Source organism: Pelodiscus sinensis, chromosome 19, assembly GCF_052426305.1.
Source record: "Pelodiscus sinensis isolate ZL-2025 chromosome 19, ASM5242630v1, whole genome shotgun sequence".
In the NCBI taxonomy this organism is placed as follows: domain Eukaryota; kingdom Metazoa; phylum Chordata; order Testudines; family Trionychidae; genus Pelodiscus; species Pelodiscus sinensis.
In genome coordinates this window covers 13,632,672-13,649,079 of record NC_143070.1, presented here as the reverse complement: position 1 = coordinate 13,649,079, position 16,408 = coordinate 13,632,672, and the positions used below count along the sequence as shown (strand labels likewise).

Here is a 16,408-nt window from a genome sequence, read left to right as displayed (position 1 = left end):
TGGGTCCATCCCGGGGGAAACCGGCTACTGCTGACCATGCCTTGTTCCCCAGGCCTTGAGCGGGTTGGGCTGCAGTAGATTTCTGACACCAGGATTTTTTTTAAATTTTTTTTTTGTGTTTAGCACGTCCCTGGAGGCCATGAAGACCCTCTTTTCCATGCCCAGATACTGGAAGGAATTTGCCACTATCCAGTTACAGCAGGGCTGGGAAATGATCGCCTCCCGCCATCACTTCTCCCGAGGGGTGGGCTTGATCGCAAGGTAGGAGTCTCAAGTTTCCTCTTCCTGCGGCCTGTCTGGGCAGTGGGAGTTGGGCGGGAGATCCTCCTCTGCCCCAGCCGGCCCTCTCAGCCCCGCAATGGGGGAGGGACTGTCTCTCCCTTTGGTAATCCCGGGGACTTTCCATTTGCTCTTCCAGAACCATGGTCGAGCACCGGAACCCACAGGTCCCTGTGGTTCTCAGAGAGGCCATCGCCATCGTGCAGAGTCGGGAGGAGGAGGAGGCGCTGAGAGAAATCGCCCTGACTTTCTGCACCGAGGTGAGAGTCCGGAGCGGCCTGGCACACGTGGGCTTGTGCAGAGCAGCTCAGACCCCTCCTGGGCCAATAGGGGCTGGGACCCATGGCCAGCGGTTCAGCAATCTCACAGCCAGCCAGCTCCTCTGCCCACGCAGATACTAGCGGGACTGGGCAGAGTGGAGGGGGGCAGGGTGGGATTGCTCCTGGCTGGATGCACCTCCCTGGGACATGTGACAAGAGGAGATGTTTCTCCAGCACCCCAAGCCCGCGCCTCTCTCCTCGCCTTCCCCTGGGGTTTCTTTTTCCTCTGCCACAGCGCGCTGCCCAGGACGCTTAGCGGTCCCCAGAGAGTCCTCTGTCCCTGGAGTTCATTGGGGCTTGTGGATTAGTTGCCCTTCTAGGAATGGACCATTTCAAACACCAGCCTCTGGCTCCTTCATGCCAGGGATTTTGTGCCGCAGAAAGTGGCCAGTTGGCAAAGATGATGGGGCAGGCACAGACCAAAGGCAGATTTCTGCTCCTTAGCCTGACGCTGATTTTCTCTTTCCAGTTTCTCCAGAGTCCTTCTATCCTCAGCACTGTCACCAAATCAGACCTCCAGGAACACCTGATGGAATGGACCCGAGACAACAACCCTGCAATACGGAGGCTCTGTCTGCAAGGCCTGGCCAGTTGTCTCTTCTGGCCAGGGAAGGTGAGGGGCCTGGCTTGCCCGGCTGGGAGATAACCAACACATCACTGTTGCAAGCCCTGGTTTATGTTTGCACCAAATCTTGGAGCAAGTGGGCCATGTAAGATGTCGGTGCAAAGTTTCAGAGGGAGAGTCTCAGGGCTTGCTGGGGTATCCAGTGTGGGGAACAGCAGTGCTCTGTGTGGCTGGTTTGGTGCCTCAGAGGGAGGGCCCCAGTCGTGGGCTGTAAGTCGCCCTGTCTCTGAGGAGTTTGCCTTTGACTTGCTTCTCAGCGGTGTCCCAGGGAGCCCCGATCTGACACCAGGGGACCGAGGAAGCCCGTGGTGCTCCCAGCGCCCAGTTCCTGGGGGTGCGATACTGAGCAAACCAGGCGCGAGGGGGTGTCCCTGGTCCCGCGCGTTGGCAGAGCATGGTCAGTGGAGGCAGTGGGGAGGGGAAGGAGACTCAGGTCGTCACTCAGGGAAGTGGGGGGTTGGGAGTCGGGCAACAAAGCCCAAACTTGGCAACGGCAGAGGAGTCGGGGGGCGGGGTCAGAGCTCGGTGGGCGGGGCCTGGAGCGGCTCTCGGCAGGCGACAGGGCAGGCTCTGCTCAAGGGCCAGGGGTGCAAAGCACCTGGCGGAGCGGCAGGAGAAGGACTTTCTCCCCTGCTGGGGGGCTGGGCCGTCCCTGGGGTCTGGCCGATGGGGAGGGAGGGTCCAGCCCCTGCCCCAGGCTGCGTCCCAGGACAGTGGGGAGCTGCCTTCTGCATTCCCACAGGGGCAGTTGTTACGGGCCCAGCTGCCCGGGACCATCGCCATGTTCTGCGCCACGGACGCAAGGACTGTCCTGGAGGCCATGACGGAGGCGGCAGACGCCATCTACCTGCTCGCCGGGGAGGGGCTTGGCTCCATCTCCCAGGACATGGCAGCCAGCCTGCGCCCGCTCATTGACCACGTAAGGCTGGGAACCCCGGAGAAACACATTCCCCCTCCCTCCTCTCCCTGCCGCCCTGGTATGTCCCTGCCCAGCCCCTTCCCCCCTCAGGCCGGCCACGCGGCACCCAAGGGGGCCCCTGCCAAGGGTGGGGCGTCTCCGATGCAGCCTCCTCCCTGGCAGAGCCCTTCTGGGCCAACCTGAGCACCAAGCTCCCAGCCCTGCTGCAGCCTCCCCCCCGAACCTCCTGTCCCCAGATCCTCCCCCGCCTGCTGCTGCTCCCCAAGGGGGCAGGGGTGAGCGCCAGGCCCCAGGGCCCCGGGAGGGGAGCCCAGAGCAGTCTCTGTGGCCAGGGACACGGCCCGGCTCTCACCGGCTTCCCCGCCCCCGCGTGTCCTTGCCAGGAGAGGGGCAGTGTCCGCTCAGCCGCCATTTCCCTGCTGGGCACCATGCTGAGCGGGGTGAAGGACCCAGACAAACCGGCCATGCAACAGGAACTCACCAGCTGCCTGCTCCCGCTGCTGCTCCACCTGGCAGACGAGGAGCAGAGCGTGATCCTGGTAAGTGCCGCGCTCGGTATTTCCAGAGAGCAAAGCGCCAGAGTCCACTGGGCCCCACCCGTCTCCAGAGCCCCTGCCCAGCCAGGGCCACTGGGGACGTGCAGGGACCACAGGGGAGAGCCCCTGGGCTCAGACCCTTTGGGGTCCCAGAGCGGCCTGGCGCTGCCGTTGCCGTCTCTGCGCAGAAGGGCTGAGCTGTGGAGATCCCGTCCGGCTCTCGCCAGCCAGTTCTCAGCCCCTCCCCTGAGCAGCCTCCCATTGGGAAAAAGGGGCAGGAACCTCCCCTGGCAGGGAGAGCAGGAGTCCAAGGAGCAGGGAGGAGGGGACGTGCCCCAGATGCTCCCTCTCTCAGCGAGGCCCCTCGCTCTCCCCTTGTGCTGCAGAGCTGCAAAGTGACCCTCTTCCGCTGCGCCGTGTTCCTCGGCTGGGCCAATCGGAAGAGTCTCTTCTGCAGCCTGGCCTGGGACGGCTCCTCGCAGCTCTTGCCGTGCGTCGGGAAGTGCCTGGTAGGTGTATTCTTTGGGCCCGCAGAGCAGTGAGTGGGGAGCTCAGGGAGACCTTTCTAGCCCCACCCCCCGAGCACCCAGGGGGTTCTCCACCCCGCTCGTCACGCAGGGACATCAGAGGCCGCCACTCCTAGAAGGGCTCCCGTGGGGTCCTGCCCCTTTTGCTTGTGGGGGGCACAGCGGCTGTGCACCCTGCTCCTGCCCTCCACTCCCCTGATGCCCTGCAGGCCCTGTGGGGTTAGGACACTGGGACTGCAGGGCACCCTTTCCATCCGGCCCTTCCGAGAGGGGCAGCTCCATCGTATGGGCTCCTACTGGCTCTTGCCCTGCCCTCCTTCTGAGCTTCAGCAGCCCTGGCCTGCCCGCTGTGGGCAGATCACGTTGTCTGCACTGAGCATTTCTCCCTGCTCTGTTCCTAGATGGAGAATAACGAGAGGAACATCCCAAGGCTCCTGTTCCAGGCTTTAAAGTATCTGGAAAGCTCCCAGCCGTCCATCCGACATTCTGCAGCCCTGTTCATCGGTAAGCAGAGCAAACCCACGTGAGCTTTTCCCATGCTTCCTTCAAAGCTCTTTTTCCACTTCCCACTCCGTTCTCTGGGACCAGGGGGAATTTTCACTAGTTTCATTGAACAATCAGTTCAATAGGTTACGATGTTATCACAAACATGCGCCGCCCATCCCGACAGTCTCATCCAAACGCATTAATGGCTCTAGTCTATCTAGCCTAACCAGCATCTCTTCCTCCTTGTCAGTTCTGGGCTTTCAATTTCTGTCATCCCGCTGAGACACATGGGCACAGACAGACATAGCCCGGATCCGATACGTTTTGTTCTCTGCTTGTCTGGTGGTGAGCCTGGTCCAGGCAGAACTCAGCTTTCCCAAAGGTCCCCTCTGGGATACGTCTTTCAGTGGGTTTACAGCAAAATTAAGTGTCTCCCAAGCACAACTTAGCTTTTTGGGAAACTTAGTTTAAGAGCTGCATCACAATGCCAGTGGGAGGGGGGAAGAGGAGAGCTCCCTGCAGAAGTCGTAAGGACACCGCACATTTAGTGTTCTGGGGACACATCTGTTTCAATTAATAAAAAATGAACATGAACCGAAAGGGGTTTCAGGACAAGCATCAGCCAGCAACTCAGGAGCCTCCTGCAACTGCAAATGTGAAACATGGATATAACATGGAAGAGTTAGTTGAATAAAATATCAGCCCTATTATGTTTTTGTGTATGATTTAGTCCTTCCCATCCCTAACATGCTGCTTCAAGGTCTGCAGCTTAACACTGGTGATCATGTGCTATTTCCTAAATTAACAGAAGTCAGGTTATCTACCAGAATGACACACAAGGTGCTCTCTTAGCTGGTGTAAAATGCTACTCCCAGCTATAAATTACTATGTGTCACTGAGGAGATTTGCACTAGTGTTTGAGGCAATTAGAGAAGTAATACCAGTGGGAAACTTGATTTAAATCAATGCACCCAGCCTGACAAGCACCAGAATCCGACAGTGGGGATCTGCGTGAGCCAGAATTCACATTTACTGCAAGCTGGAGGGAGCCACTTTGCCATTTGGTCCCTTCCAACTTCTCCTGCCCACAGCTTTTTGGCCACATCTTCACGAAACCAGCAAGATGCGATTTCAGTCTCCTTTGCAATCGGCCTTTCAGTCACTTCTGGGGCCGGATGCTTTCTCCCATGTGCTTCGTGCCACATCGAAGGGCTGGGTATTGAATTTCCCAAGGGCTGTCTTGTGGGAATGGCTGAATCTTTAGCAATTTTCAGGGATGATGTTGAAAAGTCCTGAGCTCCGGGGTATTCCTTGTCTGTTTAGGGGAGACCATCCACCATTTCGTCTACCTGTTGGCGGAGACAGTGAGTGCAGATGACATCTACCGCCTGTGTGAAGGTAAGGAAACAGCTCTGGGCGTTTGTGCATCTGTGGGCAATATGAAGCCTGAACACAGCTGCCCCAGTGTCTGTCTCTGTCTGGGGACAGTGCTTAAGGGGGAAGAATGGTCTTGCTGGTCAATGTAAGAATGGGAGTCAGGAGATTTGAGCCCCCAGGAGCAACTCTATGCCTCACCTTCCCCACCTGTAAAATGGGGATAAGAACACAAAGGCTCTCAAGGGAGGCCAGCCAGAACTGAAAATGACTAGTCAGTAGGAGGAGGAGAAGGATTCTTACCCTATGTCAGAAAAAGTTCCACCACCTGCTCCCCTCCACTAGAGAGGTTGTAGGCCAGGGACCTTCACCCAGAGTTGGGTTCTCGGCTCCTAGGCCATCCCATGCGGCCCCCAGGAAACACCTTTCCCTGCCACCTCTGGAGCACTGAAGGCGGTACAAATGCACAAAGGATTCGGTAGAAGTTAGGAGCCGAAGCCCCTTTGCGGCTCTGCACCTAAATGCCAGAGTTACGGTTGCTGTCGTGTTTCCGTGGCAAAGGCCATTCGGAAGCAAAGGTTTCCCAGCCACCTGTGACAGCAGCTCTGTGAGGTTTCCAACCCATTTCCTCTTTCTTTCAGCTTTCCAGGAAGTGCCTTTAAGATCAGACAGGACCACAGCGATCGTCCTGAATGAACATTTTAAATGGCTGCAGAAGCTGGCGAACCTCGTGTGGGGTGCGTTTTGATTAGGGAGCGGCACCGACAGAGAAGGACTCTTCATCCTGCCACGGTACGTACAACAGACGGGAGCAGCTCTTTGGAGCAGGGGCTGGGCCGTGGGGTGGGTATTCACAAGGGACATTAGCTCCCGTAGCAGAGTCCAGCCCAGAGACACCTGGGAAGACGTTCCGAGGCTCTCGCAAAGCCGGGGACCTGGGCAGCACAATGGGAGAGGGAAGCCGGTGCTGACCAATGCAGGGTCAGACACATGGAAAGCAGAAATGTGAATTATTCCTGTCTGTCTGAGATGAGGGTGGTCGGGGGGGAGGCTTAGTTGTTGGAGCAGTGGCAGTGGGGCCTAGTAGTTGGAGTGGTGGCGGTGGAGCCTAGAGGAGCTAAGAGCAGGAGCCAGAGCCAGGAGTCAAGTGCGGGCCTGGAACCGTCTAGGAGCAGGGCTGGGAGCTTAGCTGGACTGCGAGCCGGGCTGCGCTAGGACTAAGGACGAGGCTGGAGCAGGAGCAGGGCTGGAGCAGGCTGAAGCCTGGGCGGCCTGGCACCACTCTCAGGCAGAGGAGAGGGCCAAGCCATGAAGCGACACGAAGGTCAAGTGTTGGCTCTGTCTCCGCTGCTTTGCCCTTAAGAACGGAGGCAGGAGTTAGGAAGAGGCAGCAGTATCTGAGAGCCCTGTGTTGGGACACAGAGTGCTGGGTTCTGGGGCTAGAGATACCTGCCCCTCCCCTCGAAAGGGGGCTGCCCAGATTGTGGCACGGCCAAGTCATGAAGAAAACTCGGCTGCATTTGGTGGGCTGGGGCCCGTCTCCTGACAGGCTAGGGACCATCGGTAGAGGGTGCATCAGCTGAGCAAGCCTGAAGCAACCTGCAGGTGGCGCTGCCCTGGGGAGCGAACCCCATTGCAGGGCCTGAGCCCTGTCTAGCCATCTCCTCTGAACAAGGCTCAGCAGCTCTCTCAGCCCAATGGGGGAGCTGGCAAGTGCTAGAGACAGCAGGCAGCCTGACCACAAAGTCCCTGGAGCACTTTGCAGCTCCCACCACACTTCAGTCCTCACCTTACTGTGCACCAGGCAGGGGAACAAAAGCAGGTTTTCACCCCACATTGGACTTAAACCCACAAGTTTTGACTCCAGAAGGCAACACCTTGTTCACTAGGCCCCCATGACTGCAGAGCCAGTGACCCATGGAATGTAAATCCTCTTCCCAATGCACGTTCCTCACAGCCGCTGGAAGACAAGTCCCGTTTCTGCACCTCACAGCCATGTCTGCAGCCCCTCTCGGCCAGCCCCTGGCACAGGTCACTGACAGAGCTGAACCACCCTTTCCCCACAGACGTCTAGAGAAGACCCCTTCCTAGGCTATGTCTACACTGGCGGGTTGTTGTGCCAGAAGTATGCAAATGAGGCTACACATGGAAACCCCCAGGTCTTCCTGTCGCACGCTAGAAACCCTTCTAGCCTGGCGCCAGCTCTTCCCCCAGCCCAGGCCTTGTTCCTCAGCTGATTCCAAGAGGCTCTTCTGGGCGCGGAGTCAATGAGGAACCACGATGGTGTCACACCCCTGCCTCAAAGAGCTTGTGCAGAGGGCGAGAAACTTTTGTCTCCGATCTTAGTTCCCAGGCCTGTCAATGGGCAAACACTGGTATTCCCAGGTGGGGTCCAGTCCCAGGTGAGCTGGTCACAGCAGCCAGAACAGGGGCTTTTCCTGATAGTTCATTGACTTGAATGAGGCCTTCCCACCCAGCCATCTAGACAGACTCTCTTTTCCTAGAGGGCATTCCCCAGGGTCACAGAGATTTCCTCTCCTTCAGCTGATCCCTGGAAGCACCTCGCCTGCCCGGCTCCTTCCCCTAGGGCCCGGCTTGCCCTGCCTTTCTTCTCTTGCTCTGCCTCAGCTGGAGGAGGGAAAAAGACACTTTCCTTCACGCTGAGCCAGCCACCTAAGGATAACGTGGCAAGGCCTACGACAGCCCTCCGCTCTGCCAGCTGAGCTATCGAAGGGCAGCTGTGGGTCTGGCATCTGCTGCTTTGCCCTTATTCATGGTGAAGGGAGTTGGGAAGAGGCAGCCTGGTATTGGGACACAGAATGGTGGGGGTCCTGGGTTGTGCAATATTGTGAGATACCTGCCCTTCCTCCCGAATGGGGGTGCCCAATTCTTGAGGCAACCAGCAGGTGGCGCTGCCCTGGGCAGTGAATCCCATTGCGGGGCCTGAGCCCTTTCTGGCCAATCTCCACTATGCAAGACCCAGCTGTTCTGTCAGTTCGTCGGGGGCGGGGGGGTCTGGTACTTGCTGGAGACGTGCGTGAGCAGCAACGCGGTACCAAAGTGAGTGGGGCGCTGTGCAGGTCCCGCCAGACTCCAACCCTCCATTCCCTTGCGGCAGACAGGGGAGACTCCGAGCAAGACGAGCCCGACAAGCAGGAATTCTTTGCAAACAGATATAATTATTTATTTAGCTGCAGCATGGTAGGCCCAGCCCCATTTATAGCAACACTGCAGCTGTACCCGGAGTTCCCAGAGACCTTAATTCTTTTAGTAGGGGGAAGCAGGAGTCAGGCAGGGGGCTGGAGGTGTGTGTGGGGGGGGGGCTCAGTGGAGAGAGCTGGGTGTGTTCGGACTCAGGGCAGGTTGGGAGGGGTGCAAGATACAGGGCAGGGAGTGGAGTGAGGAGTCAGGGCAGGTGCTGGGAGATCAGGGCAGGGGGTGAGGGATGGAGGTTTCAAGGAAGAGCTCTGGGAGATCTTTGGGTCTAAGTGATGGGGGGGATGCAGCCATCAGAGCAGGAGATGGGGGGGGACTCAGGGCAGGGAGCTGGGAGGTTGTAGGGAGTTTATGGGGCTACCCACAGCAGAGAAGGTGAAGCTGCTCCCATGGCAGCTCCTCTCAGGGGGTTGCAGCAGGGAGAGCTGTGCTGCTCCCCCCGCCCTCAGTACTGGGCACTGGAAGGAGAGAAGGGCTGGTCGAGGGGGGCAGGTTGCAGGAGGGCTCAGGGCAGTGAGAAGGGCAGGAGTCAGGACAGCAGAGGAGGGTGAGGAGTTGGGGGCAACAGACACCAGGGGAGCTGATGGAGCAAGGAGAGGAGACATGGCAGCAGAGAGAAAAGGGAAAGGTTTATAAAATATTCATTAATAACTTGGGATGCTGCCCACGGCCAGTTTGTTTGTGCCCTGCAGTGCAGTTTGGCTTCATGTGGGGACCAACACATGGCCGGCGAGTGGGAGCCGAAACAAAAAAGTAGTCAGTGTAATGCTCTTCTGTTGATATGTGTTCTAGCAGGTAAATTCTTGGACTGTCACTGCTCATGAAGGGTACGTCTAGATTACATGGCTCCCTCGACGGAACCATGTAGGTTTGTTTGTTCGGCAAAGGGAAATGAAGCCGCGATTTAAATAATGAAACAGCCATTTAAATTTACATGAAGCTGCGATTATTTAAATCACGGCTTCATTTCCCTTTGCCAATCAGCCTAATCTAAATGGCTCCATCGATGGAGCCATGTAGTTTAGACACACCTGAAAAGTGCTGTCACATGGGTAAATATTGCATTTTATTAATATCAGCAGAACTGACTTAAATGGGACCTGTGTGTTGTGTAGTCTTGCCTTAATCTTTGTATTCATGCCTGTCCGTGTGAGAGAAGCTATTTGTATATACAGGAAGTCCCCGGGTTACGTACAAGATAGGGACTGTAAGTTGAATTTGTATGTAAGTTGGAACTGGAACATATTGTAGGGGAAACTCTAGCCAAACATTTCTCCAGAGCTCAGTTTTATTCTCCCACACCTCACTTCCCTCAGTCCTTTATTCTCAAGCTGAGGTGTCTGCTGAGAAAAGCCGCTCCGCGTCTCCCTGGTCTGCTGGGGGGAAGCAGCTAGTGCGGGGTTGCCTCACCCCGTTTGTAAGTAGGGATCCGATGTAAGTCGGATCCATGTAACCCGGGGACTGCCTGTATTTGCTTGCATATGTAACCACACTTAAGTTGAGGCTCATCATGTTCTGTAAGTATCAGTGTGGCCCCTGGGGCTTCCAAAGTTGAGTTGCCCCAGCTCATCCCCAACGGGTGTCTGTCTTACCTGGTCTTAAATATCTCCAGTGATGGAGATTCCACAATCTCACCAGGCCAGCGTTTCCCAAACTATGGGCTGCAGGCTGGTGGGCCTCAGAGTGGTTGCCGGGGTGTTCTGCGCTCCCGGAGTGCCTATGTGGTGCCGGGTCCTCCAAGCCCTCTGCCGGCCTGGGCGGAGTCTGCAGCCGGATGTTCCAGCTCCTGGCAGGATCCTAGCTGGCGGGTGAGGTGGGGGGGAATAGCTGGCCACCGGAAGCAGCACTGGACTGGGGAATCAGGGCAGGCTGCGTAGACTGGGGGACCAGTGGAAGCAGGGCTGCCGGGAGGGGGGGTGCAAGGTTGGGAGCAGACAGCTGGCTGGGGAAGATGTGTGTGTGGGGGAGAAGCGGCTGACGAATGGAGGGCTGGATGTGGGCAGTGGGGCTGGCCAAGGGAGATTGGGAGGAGAAGTGGGGGAGAACTGGCTGCCCAGGGGAGGGTTGGGGGAAGTGGAGCTGGTCAGAGGCGCAGCAGGAGGAGTAGGGGGGAGGAATGAAATGGCCTGCAGGGAGTGGGACTGACCCGGCCATATGTAGATCTCGAGGAGCTGCCCCCTTGACCCCTTTTCCCCCTCCCCCCCAGAAAACCTGAGTTAGTCCGGCCCGGGGATTCTATTGTCCCTCCCTCCCCCCCCCACACACCACTGGAGTAGCTGTGAACTGGCTGGCTGGGAGACACACTCATGCAGCCTGAGCACATTTACCAGCCAGGCAGTTCAAAACTACAAATTCATACATCTAGTAATAATACAACTTACCTAATGAGAAAATACCAGACATGTTATATGGCTTCTGTTTTCTCAGTTTGTTTTTTATGTGTTTATATTTTTGGGCTGCAAAAAACAGTTCTGAAAAAAAAGGTTCCAACTAAAGTAAAAAGTTTGGGAAACCCTGGTCTAACCAGCTTTCTGTCTGTCTTACAGTCCATTTATCCAGTCCATATTCCTTAACTTGCTGGCAAGAATATTGTGGGTGACCGTATCAAAAGATTTGATAAAGCTGGCACTGGGGGTTTTGGGAGGACCAGAAACAACTTATTTGAATATTCATCATTTGATTAATGAATATGCAAATATGCAAATGAACATTACTAGTCCTCCAAAAGTTCGTGGATGGACTCACTGGTCCCTGTGTCAAAAAGTTTGGGAACCCCTGAGGGCTAGACATGAGGGCAGGGCACTGGACTCCACAACATCTCGAGGTCCCTTCCAGTCCTAGTATTCTATGATTCTATGATTCCGGTTCTCCTGAAATCCTTGCTGAATCATGGCTGGAACAATGGTTGGTAGGAAGTTTGTTTGAAGGGACTTTCTTCAGGCCATTGAGTGTCTGAATTTCAAGCTATGATGGTTGGTGAGAATTGCAGGATTCCTAGGGTCCTCTTCCCAGCTCCCCCAGGGACTGACTGTGTGACCTAAGGATGCTTTCAGAGAAGTATCTGCAATGACACCGAGAGCTCCCTCGTGAGTGGCAATAGCTAATTTAGTCCCCATCATTTTGTACATGTTGTACCTCTAGTTAGGATTATGTTTTCTAATAGGCATTACTTTGCATTTATCAACATTAACATTCATCTGCTAATTTGTTGCCCAGTTACCTCCCGATGTTCCCCCCTTTTTTCTTCACTCTGAGCATCTGAGGAAGTGGGTTTTGGCCATGAAAGCTCATGATGCTCTATATAGCAGCTTGCGAACTGGAGCAGCTAACAGGGAGTTTGAAGAGGGAGTTCTCCAGGTAAAAGAGGAGTAATACGGGACCCTTGTGGTAAGTGGCTGTCTGTAGTGTGTGTTTGTGGGGGGGGGGTGTTATTTGCTGTGGGCTGATCTTTTGTTTGTTTGTTTGTTTGAAAGAGCTTCTAAAAGGTTTGAAATCTAGAAGTCTCTGTTAATTGGCTGAGCCTCAGTCGGAGGAGGGGCTACCAGGGATTTATAGGTCTGCGAGTCAGTGACCAGGGAGCTTGTGACCAGGAGCAGCTAACAGGGAGTTTGGAGGGGGACTTAGGATTGTTTATTGTTAGATTTCTCTGTGGCCTTGGTGAATGTGGATTTATGTGTGTTTCTCCGTTCTCATGGGATAGTGTCTGTGTCGCAAATATTCTCTCCCTTGAAAAAATGGAAGCTGCATTTGAATGAATGAATGAATTTCTATTCACTGTGACATTCATAAACAACTTCTCCCAAAACACAAGGGTTGTTTCCCAGGAGACTAGGACACAGGCCCTTATGGGATATTGGGAGCAAAGTGTAAAAAAGTCCCCCCCTTGTGATGAAAACATACAGTCAAGTATCCGGCTGTGAAGGATCCAAGGTTTTGAACCCCAGTCAGGGGAGTTGACACCCTTGACAACCCCCTAAGCAAGGTGTTCATGTGTGTGTGTGTGGGGCGGGGGAGGCAGTGCCATGTTCCTGGAAGGGGACAGTCCGGGTATGTCTACACTACAGCACTAATTCGAACTAACTTAATTCAAATTAGTTAATTCGAACTAAGCTAATTCGAACTAGTGCATCTAGACCTAAAAATAAGTTCGAATTAGCATTTTGCTAATTTGAACTAGCATGTCCACATTGAATGGACCCTGAACCGAGGTTAAGGATGGCCGAAAGCAGTGCCGGCAGGGCATCAGCTTAGGACTTAGAGCGTGGAGCTGCTGTCTCAGGCTAGCCGAGGGCTGTGCTTAAAGGGACTCGACCCCCACCCCGGACAGACAGTTCTCAGGATTTCCCGCTCACTTGTCTAACTCGATGAGGGACAGCAAAGCAGTCCTGGCTTGGAGTGCCCTGAATGCCCACACTCGGCACATCACAGCACTAGGCCATCAGTCCGGCTGCACTTGCCGCAGGCTGCCATCTGGGGGAGGGGGGGTCAATCGGAGGCTGCAGGAGAGCTTCCACCCCGAGGAGCCCGCAAACCCACCTCAGTCCTCCCCATCGGGGGCTCGTACCCCATTCCTCCCTCACCTCCTTCCACTTACCCCTCCCTAGCCCCCCTTCCTGATGTACAAAATAAACGACACGTGTGTTCAAAAATAGAAACTCTCTTTATTGAACAAAACTAGGGGAGACTGGGAAAAGGAGGTGGGAGAGTGGAAGACAGAGGGTGGGAGAGGGAAGGGCAACTAAAATGATCAGGGGTTTGGAACAGGTCCCATATGGAGAGAGGCTAAAGAGACTGGGACTTTTCAGCTTAGAAAAGAGGAGACGGAGGGGGGATATGATAGAGGTCTATTAAAGCATGAGTGATGTAGAGAGGGTGCATAAAGAAAAGTTCTTCATTAGTTCCCATAATAGAAGGACTAGAGGACACCAAATTAAATGAACGGGTAGCAGGCTTCAAACTAATAACAGAAAGTTTTTCTTCACAAAGCAAATAGTCAACCTGTGGAACTCCTTGCTGCAGGAGGCTGTGAAGGCTACAACTAGAACAGAGTTTAAAGTGAAGTTAGATAAAGTCATGGAGGTTGGGTCCATGGAGTGCTATTAGCCAGGGGGTAGAAATGGTGTCCCTGGCCTCTGTTTGTGGAAAGCTGGAGATGGATGGCACGAGACAAATGGCTTGGTCATTGTCTTCGGTCCATCCCCTCCGGGGTACCTAGCATTGGCCGCTGTCGGCAGACAGGTTACTGGGCTAGATGGACCTTTGGTCTGACCCAGTATGGCCATTCTAAGCTCAGGGCTCAGGGTCGGGGTTCTCACTGGACCATCTTGATTTTTATGCAATCCTGCTCCTGGGTGGCCAGGCTGGCAGCTATCCTGCCCTAGACGGCCACTTAGCTGTGCCTAGTGCAGAGGTCGTGGACGTTGGAGGCTTCCCTCCAAACCTGGATGAGGTCCACGATCTCCACACTAGACCAGGCAGGCGCCCGCCTCTTGTGGCCCCAGGCAGGCTCCTAGGAGCCACCAGCCTGGTCCCGGGAAGAGGTGGGAGGGCTGGGTGGCAGCGGGTGGCTGGCTCATGCTGTGCCAGGTGCAGGGTGTGCTGGCTGGGTGCTGGCAGGCTTGCACCTGGCACGGGCACCGTAGCCAGACCGTGCCCCTTTAAGGTCTCCGGGGCCGGGAGCGGGGCAGAAAAGTTTCCCTGGTGGTGCCCAGAGTGGCCACCAGGGCAAGCTGGGGAGGGCTAGCCTCCCACTAGTTCGAATTAAGTGGCTACACAGCCCTTAATTCGAACTACTTAATTCGAACTAGGCTTAGTCCTCGTAGAATGAGGTTTACCTAGATCGAATTAAGCGCTCCGCTAGCGGTTTGTATGTGTAGCGCCTACCAAAGTTAATTCGATGTCTGTTAGTTCGAATTCACTTTGTAGTGTAGATGTACCCTCCTATATTTAAGAACTGCCTTGTGTCTTGCTCACAACACACCTGTTCATGGAGCCCAGAATCATGTTTGCTTTTTTTGGAACAACACCCCCCTTCTGGCCATCAATGACTGGGGGCCAAGTGGAGGTTAATTCACCCAGGAGAAGCTTTTACAGGAAACTTTTTCTTTGTTTTTCATTCAGGAAAACTTCACACAGAACTAGGTAAGGGCATGTTCTGTTTGGCTTCTCTCTGCTGCTCCCCTTTCTGTGGTAACTCACCCTATTGGTACTGAATTTGTCAGGCTTCCTTCTCACCCTCACCTGTGTCTTTGCTTTCAGAGCAGAGAAGATCCCTCAGTGATGCAGGTAATTCCAACACGTGTTTCATCGACAGGAGACCCTGCTCCCTCTCACCGTGCAAAACACAAGGCGGAAAGGGGAATTAATTTCCTGGGCCAAAGAACAGAGGGGGCCCTGCGGTTCAGAGGAGGAAGAGGAAGGGATCAACACAACAACACACCGTCCTGACACCAGGCTCTGCTAATTATGGAAAAGTTCCCAACTCGAGTGACTGAGCTGTTATTGTCCCTTTTGATCCCAGGCCTATTGTCAGGTTGAGGCGCAAGAGTGACCAGCCAAATGTTCAAACCAATGCCCCCCTGTGATCCGTCAAGTTCTGCTTTTCTCCTCCCTTTTCCCTCTCTCTCTCCAACACCAACTTCCTGCTGTTTTAATCCACATTTTCCACTTTCTCCTTCATGGACTCACTTCCTACCTCTCTTTCTCCTCCCTCCCCCACACTCCTCCTTCAGCTCTGAGAGCTCTTTCTTTGTAAACCAACATCCCAACTTCAGACTCTTAAATCGGGGGCGATAATTCTCTTTGGCTGGCCCAGATGAGGAGCAACGGAACTTTACCTGGGGATTTGTTTAATTCTGTCATGGGCCAAAGTGCTGGCCCCCACACCAGACAACGGGTGTCCAAGCACCAAGATTTTAAAAGGGAGGGAGGGTGCATCAGGGTAAAGATAATTGTGAATAATGTGAGTGGGAGTCGCCAGGGGCTTCCTGACATTTCAAGGTCTTTAATCCCCTTCAGAGGGAGACATTCTGTGTCTCCAGCTCCATTTTTTGCTCTGCCACGTCCCTGTCTGCTGGTGAGTGACTCCGTCCGCCATTGGGCTGAGACCTCAGAGCGGCTCCCCATTCAGAGCCAGTGCCCCCTGGAGATAAGAGAGTCCCTGAGTCATTGCTCAGCTGGGGCAGATTCTGTCCCTGACGTCATCAAACCGTTCCCAGGGCTGAGCTCTGCCTCTCACACTCTGATTCTCCCCCCAGCCAACGTGACTCTGGATCCAGCCACGGCTCAGAGCAACCTCGTCCTGTCGGAGGATGGGAAACGCGTGAGCCGGGCAGAGACACAGCAGCTGCTGCCCGACACCCCTGAGAAATTTGACAGTGGTCACTGCGTGCTGGGCCGGGAGGGCTTCACCTCGGGGAGGCATCGCTGGGAGGTAGTGGTGGGGGTTTGGGGGCACTGGGCTGTGGGGGTGGCAAGGAACTCTGGGAGGAGGAAAGGAGCATCAGCCCTGAAGGGGGGATCTGGGCTGTGGGGCAGTGGGGGGATCAGTTCCAGGCTCTCACTGACCCTGTGACTCCCCTGACCCTGAGCCAGGCCCCCAGCAGGATCTGGGTTTGCCTGGACTGTGATAGGGGGCAGGTGACATTTATCGATGCTGGTACCGAGGCCTCGATCTTCACTTTCTCACCGGGCTCCCTCCCTGGAATCTGACCCTGGCTCTGGGTGGGGTCAGGATCCCAGCTCAGCCTGAGTCCCTGAGACATGGGGGTGGAGAGGGATGTCCCAGTGGGGACCTTTAAATCAGCCTGTCCAGTCTCTATGACCCTGGAGGACTCCCCGTCCTCATCTCTATAACCTCAAACTCCCCCCTTTCTTTTCCTGTAGCCCCAGGGGTGAGACAGGAAGGGGGGAGAATGCCTGGGGCTGCAGGAGGAGCCAATGAGGGGCTGGGCAGGGGACAACTAAAGTGGGGCTGGGGACAGGCTACAAAATGGGGGGATGGTGCAGGAGGAGCTGAACCTGAAGTAATAGAGAAAACAAAAGGACAAGTTCCTGGGTAGAAAACTGCCAGCGGCTGGGAGGGGAGGGTATAAACACAGGGGAAAGAAGGGAGAACGTGAGGGGGT

At 55.1% G+C, this 16,408-nt stretch overlaps 1 protein-coding gene across 1 annotated transcript; it reads left to right on the top strand.

Moving 5' to 3' along the window:
• Nucleotides 1-1,970: 1,970 nt before the first annotated feature.
• Nucleotides 1,971-16,178, top strand: LOC142823186 (maestro heat-like repeat family member 5). Its single transcript, XM_089771497.1, has 8 exons — nucleotides 1,971-2,143; nucleotides 2,527-2,682; nucleotides 3,066-3,188; nucleotides 3,608-3,710; nucleotides 5,016-5,090; nucleotides 5,708-5,803; nucleotides 15,539-15,714; nucleotides 16,167-16,178. Exons 1-8 carry the CDS (start codon nucleotides 2,006-2,008, stop codon nucleotides 16,176-16,178), a joined length of 879 nt encoding a protein of 292 aa, XP_089627623.1. The 5' UTR covers nucleotides 1,971-2,005.
• Nucleotides 16,179-16,408: the final 230 nt, after the last annotated feature.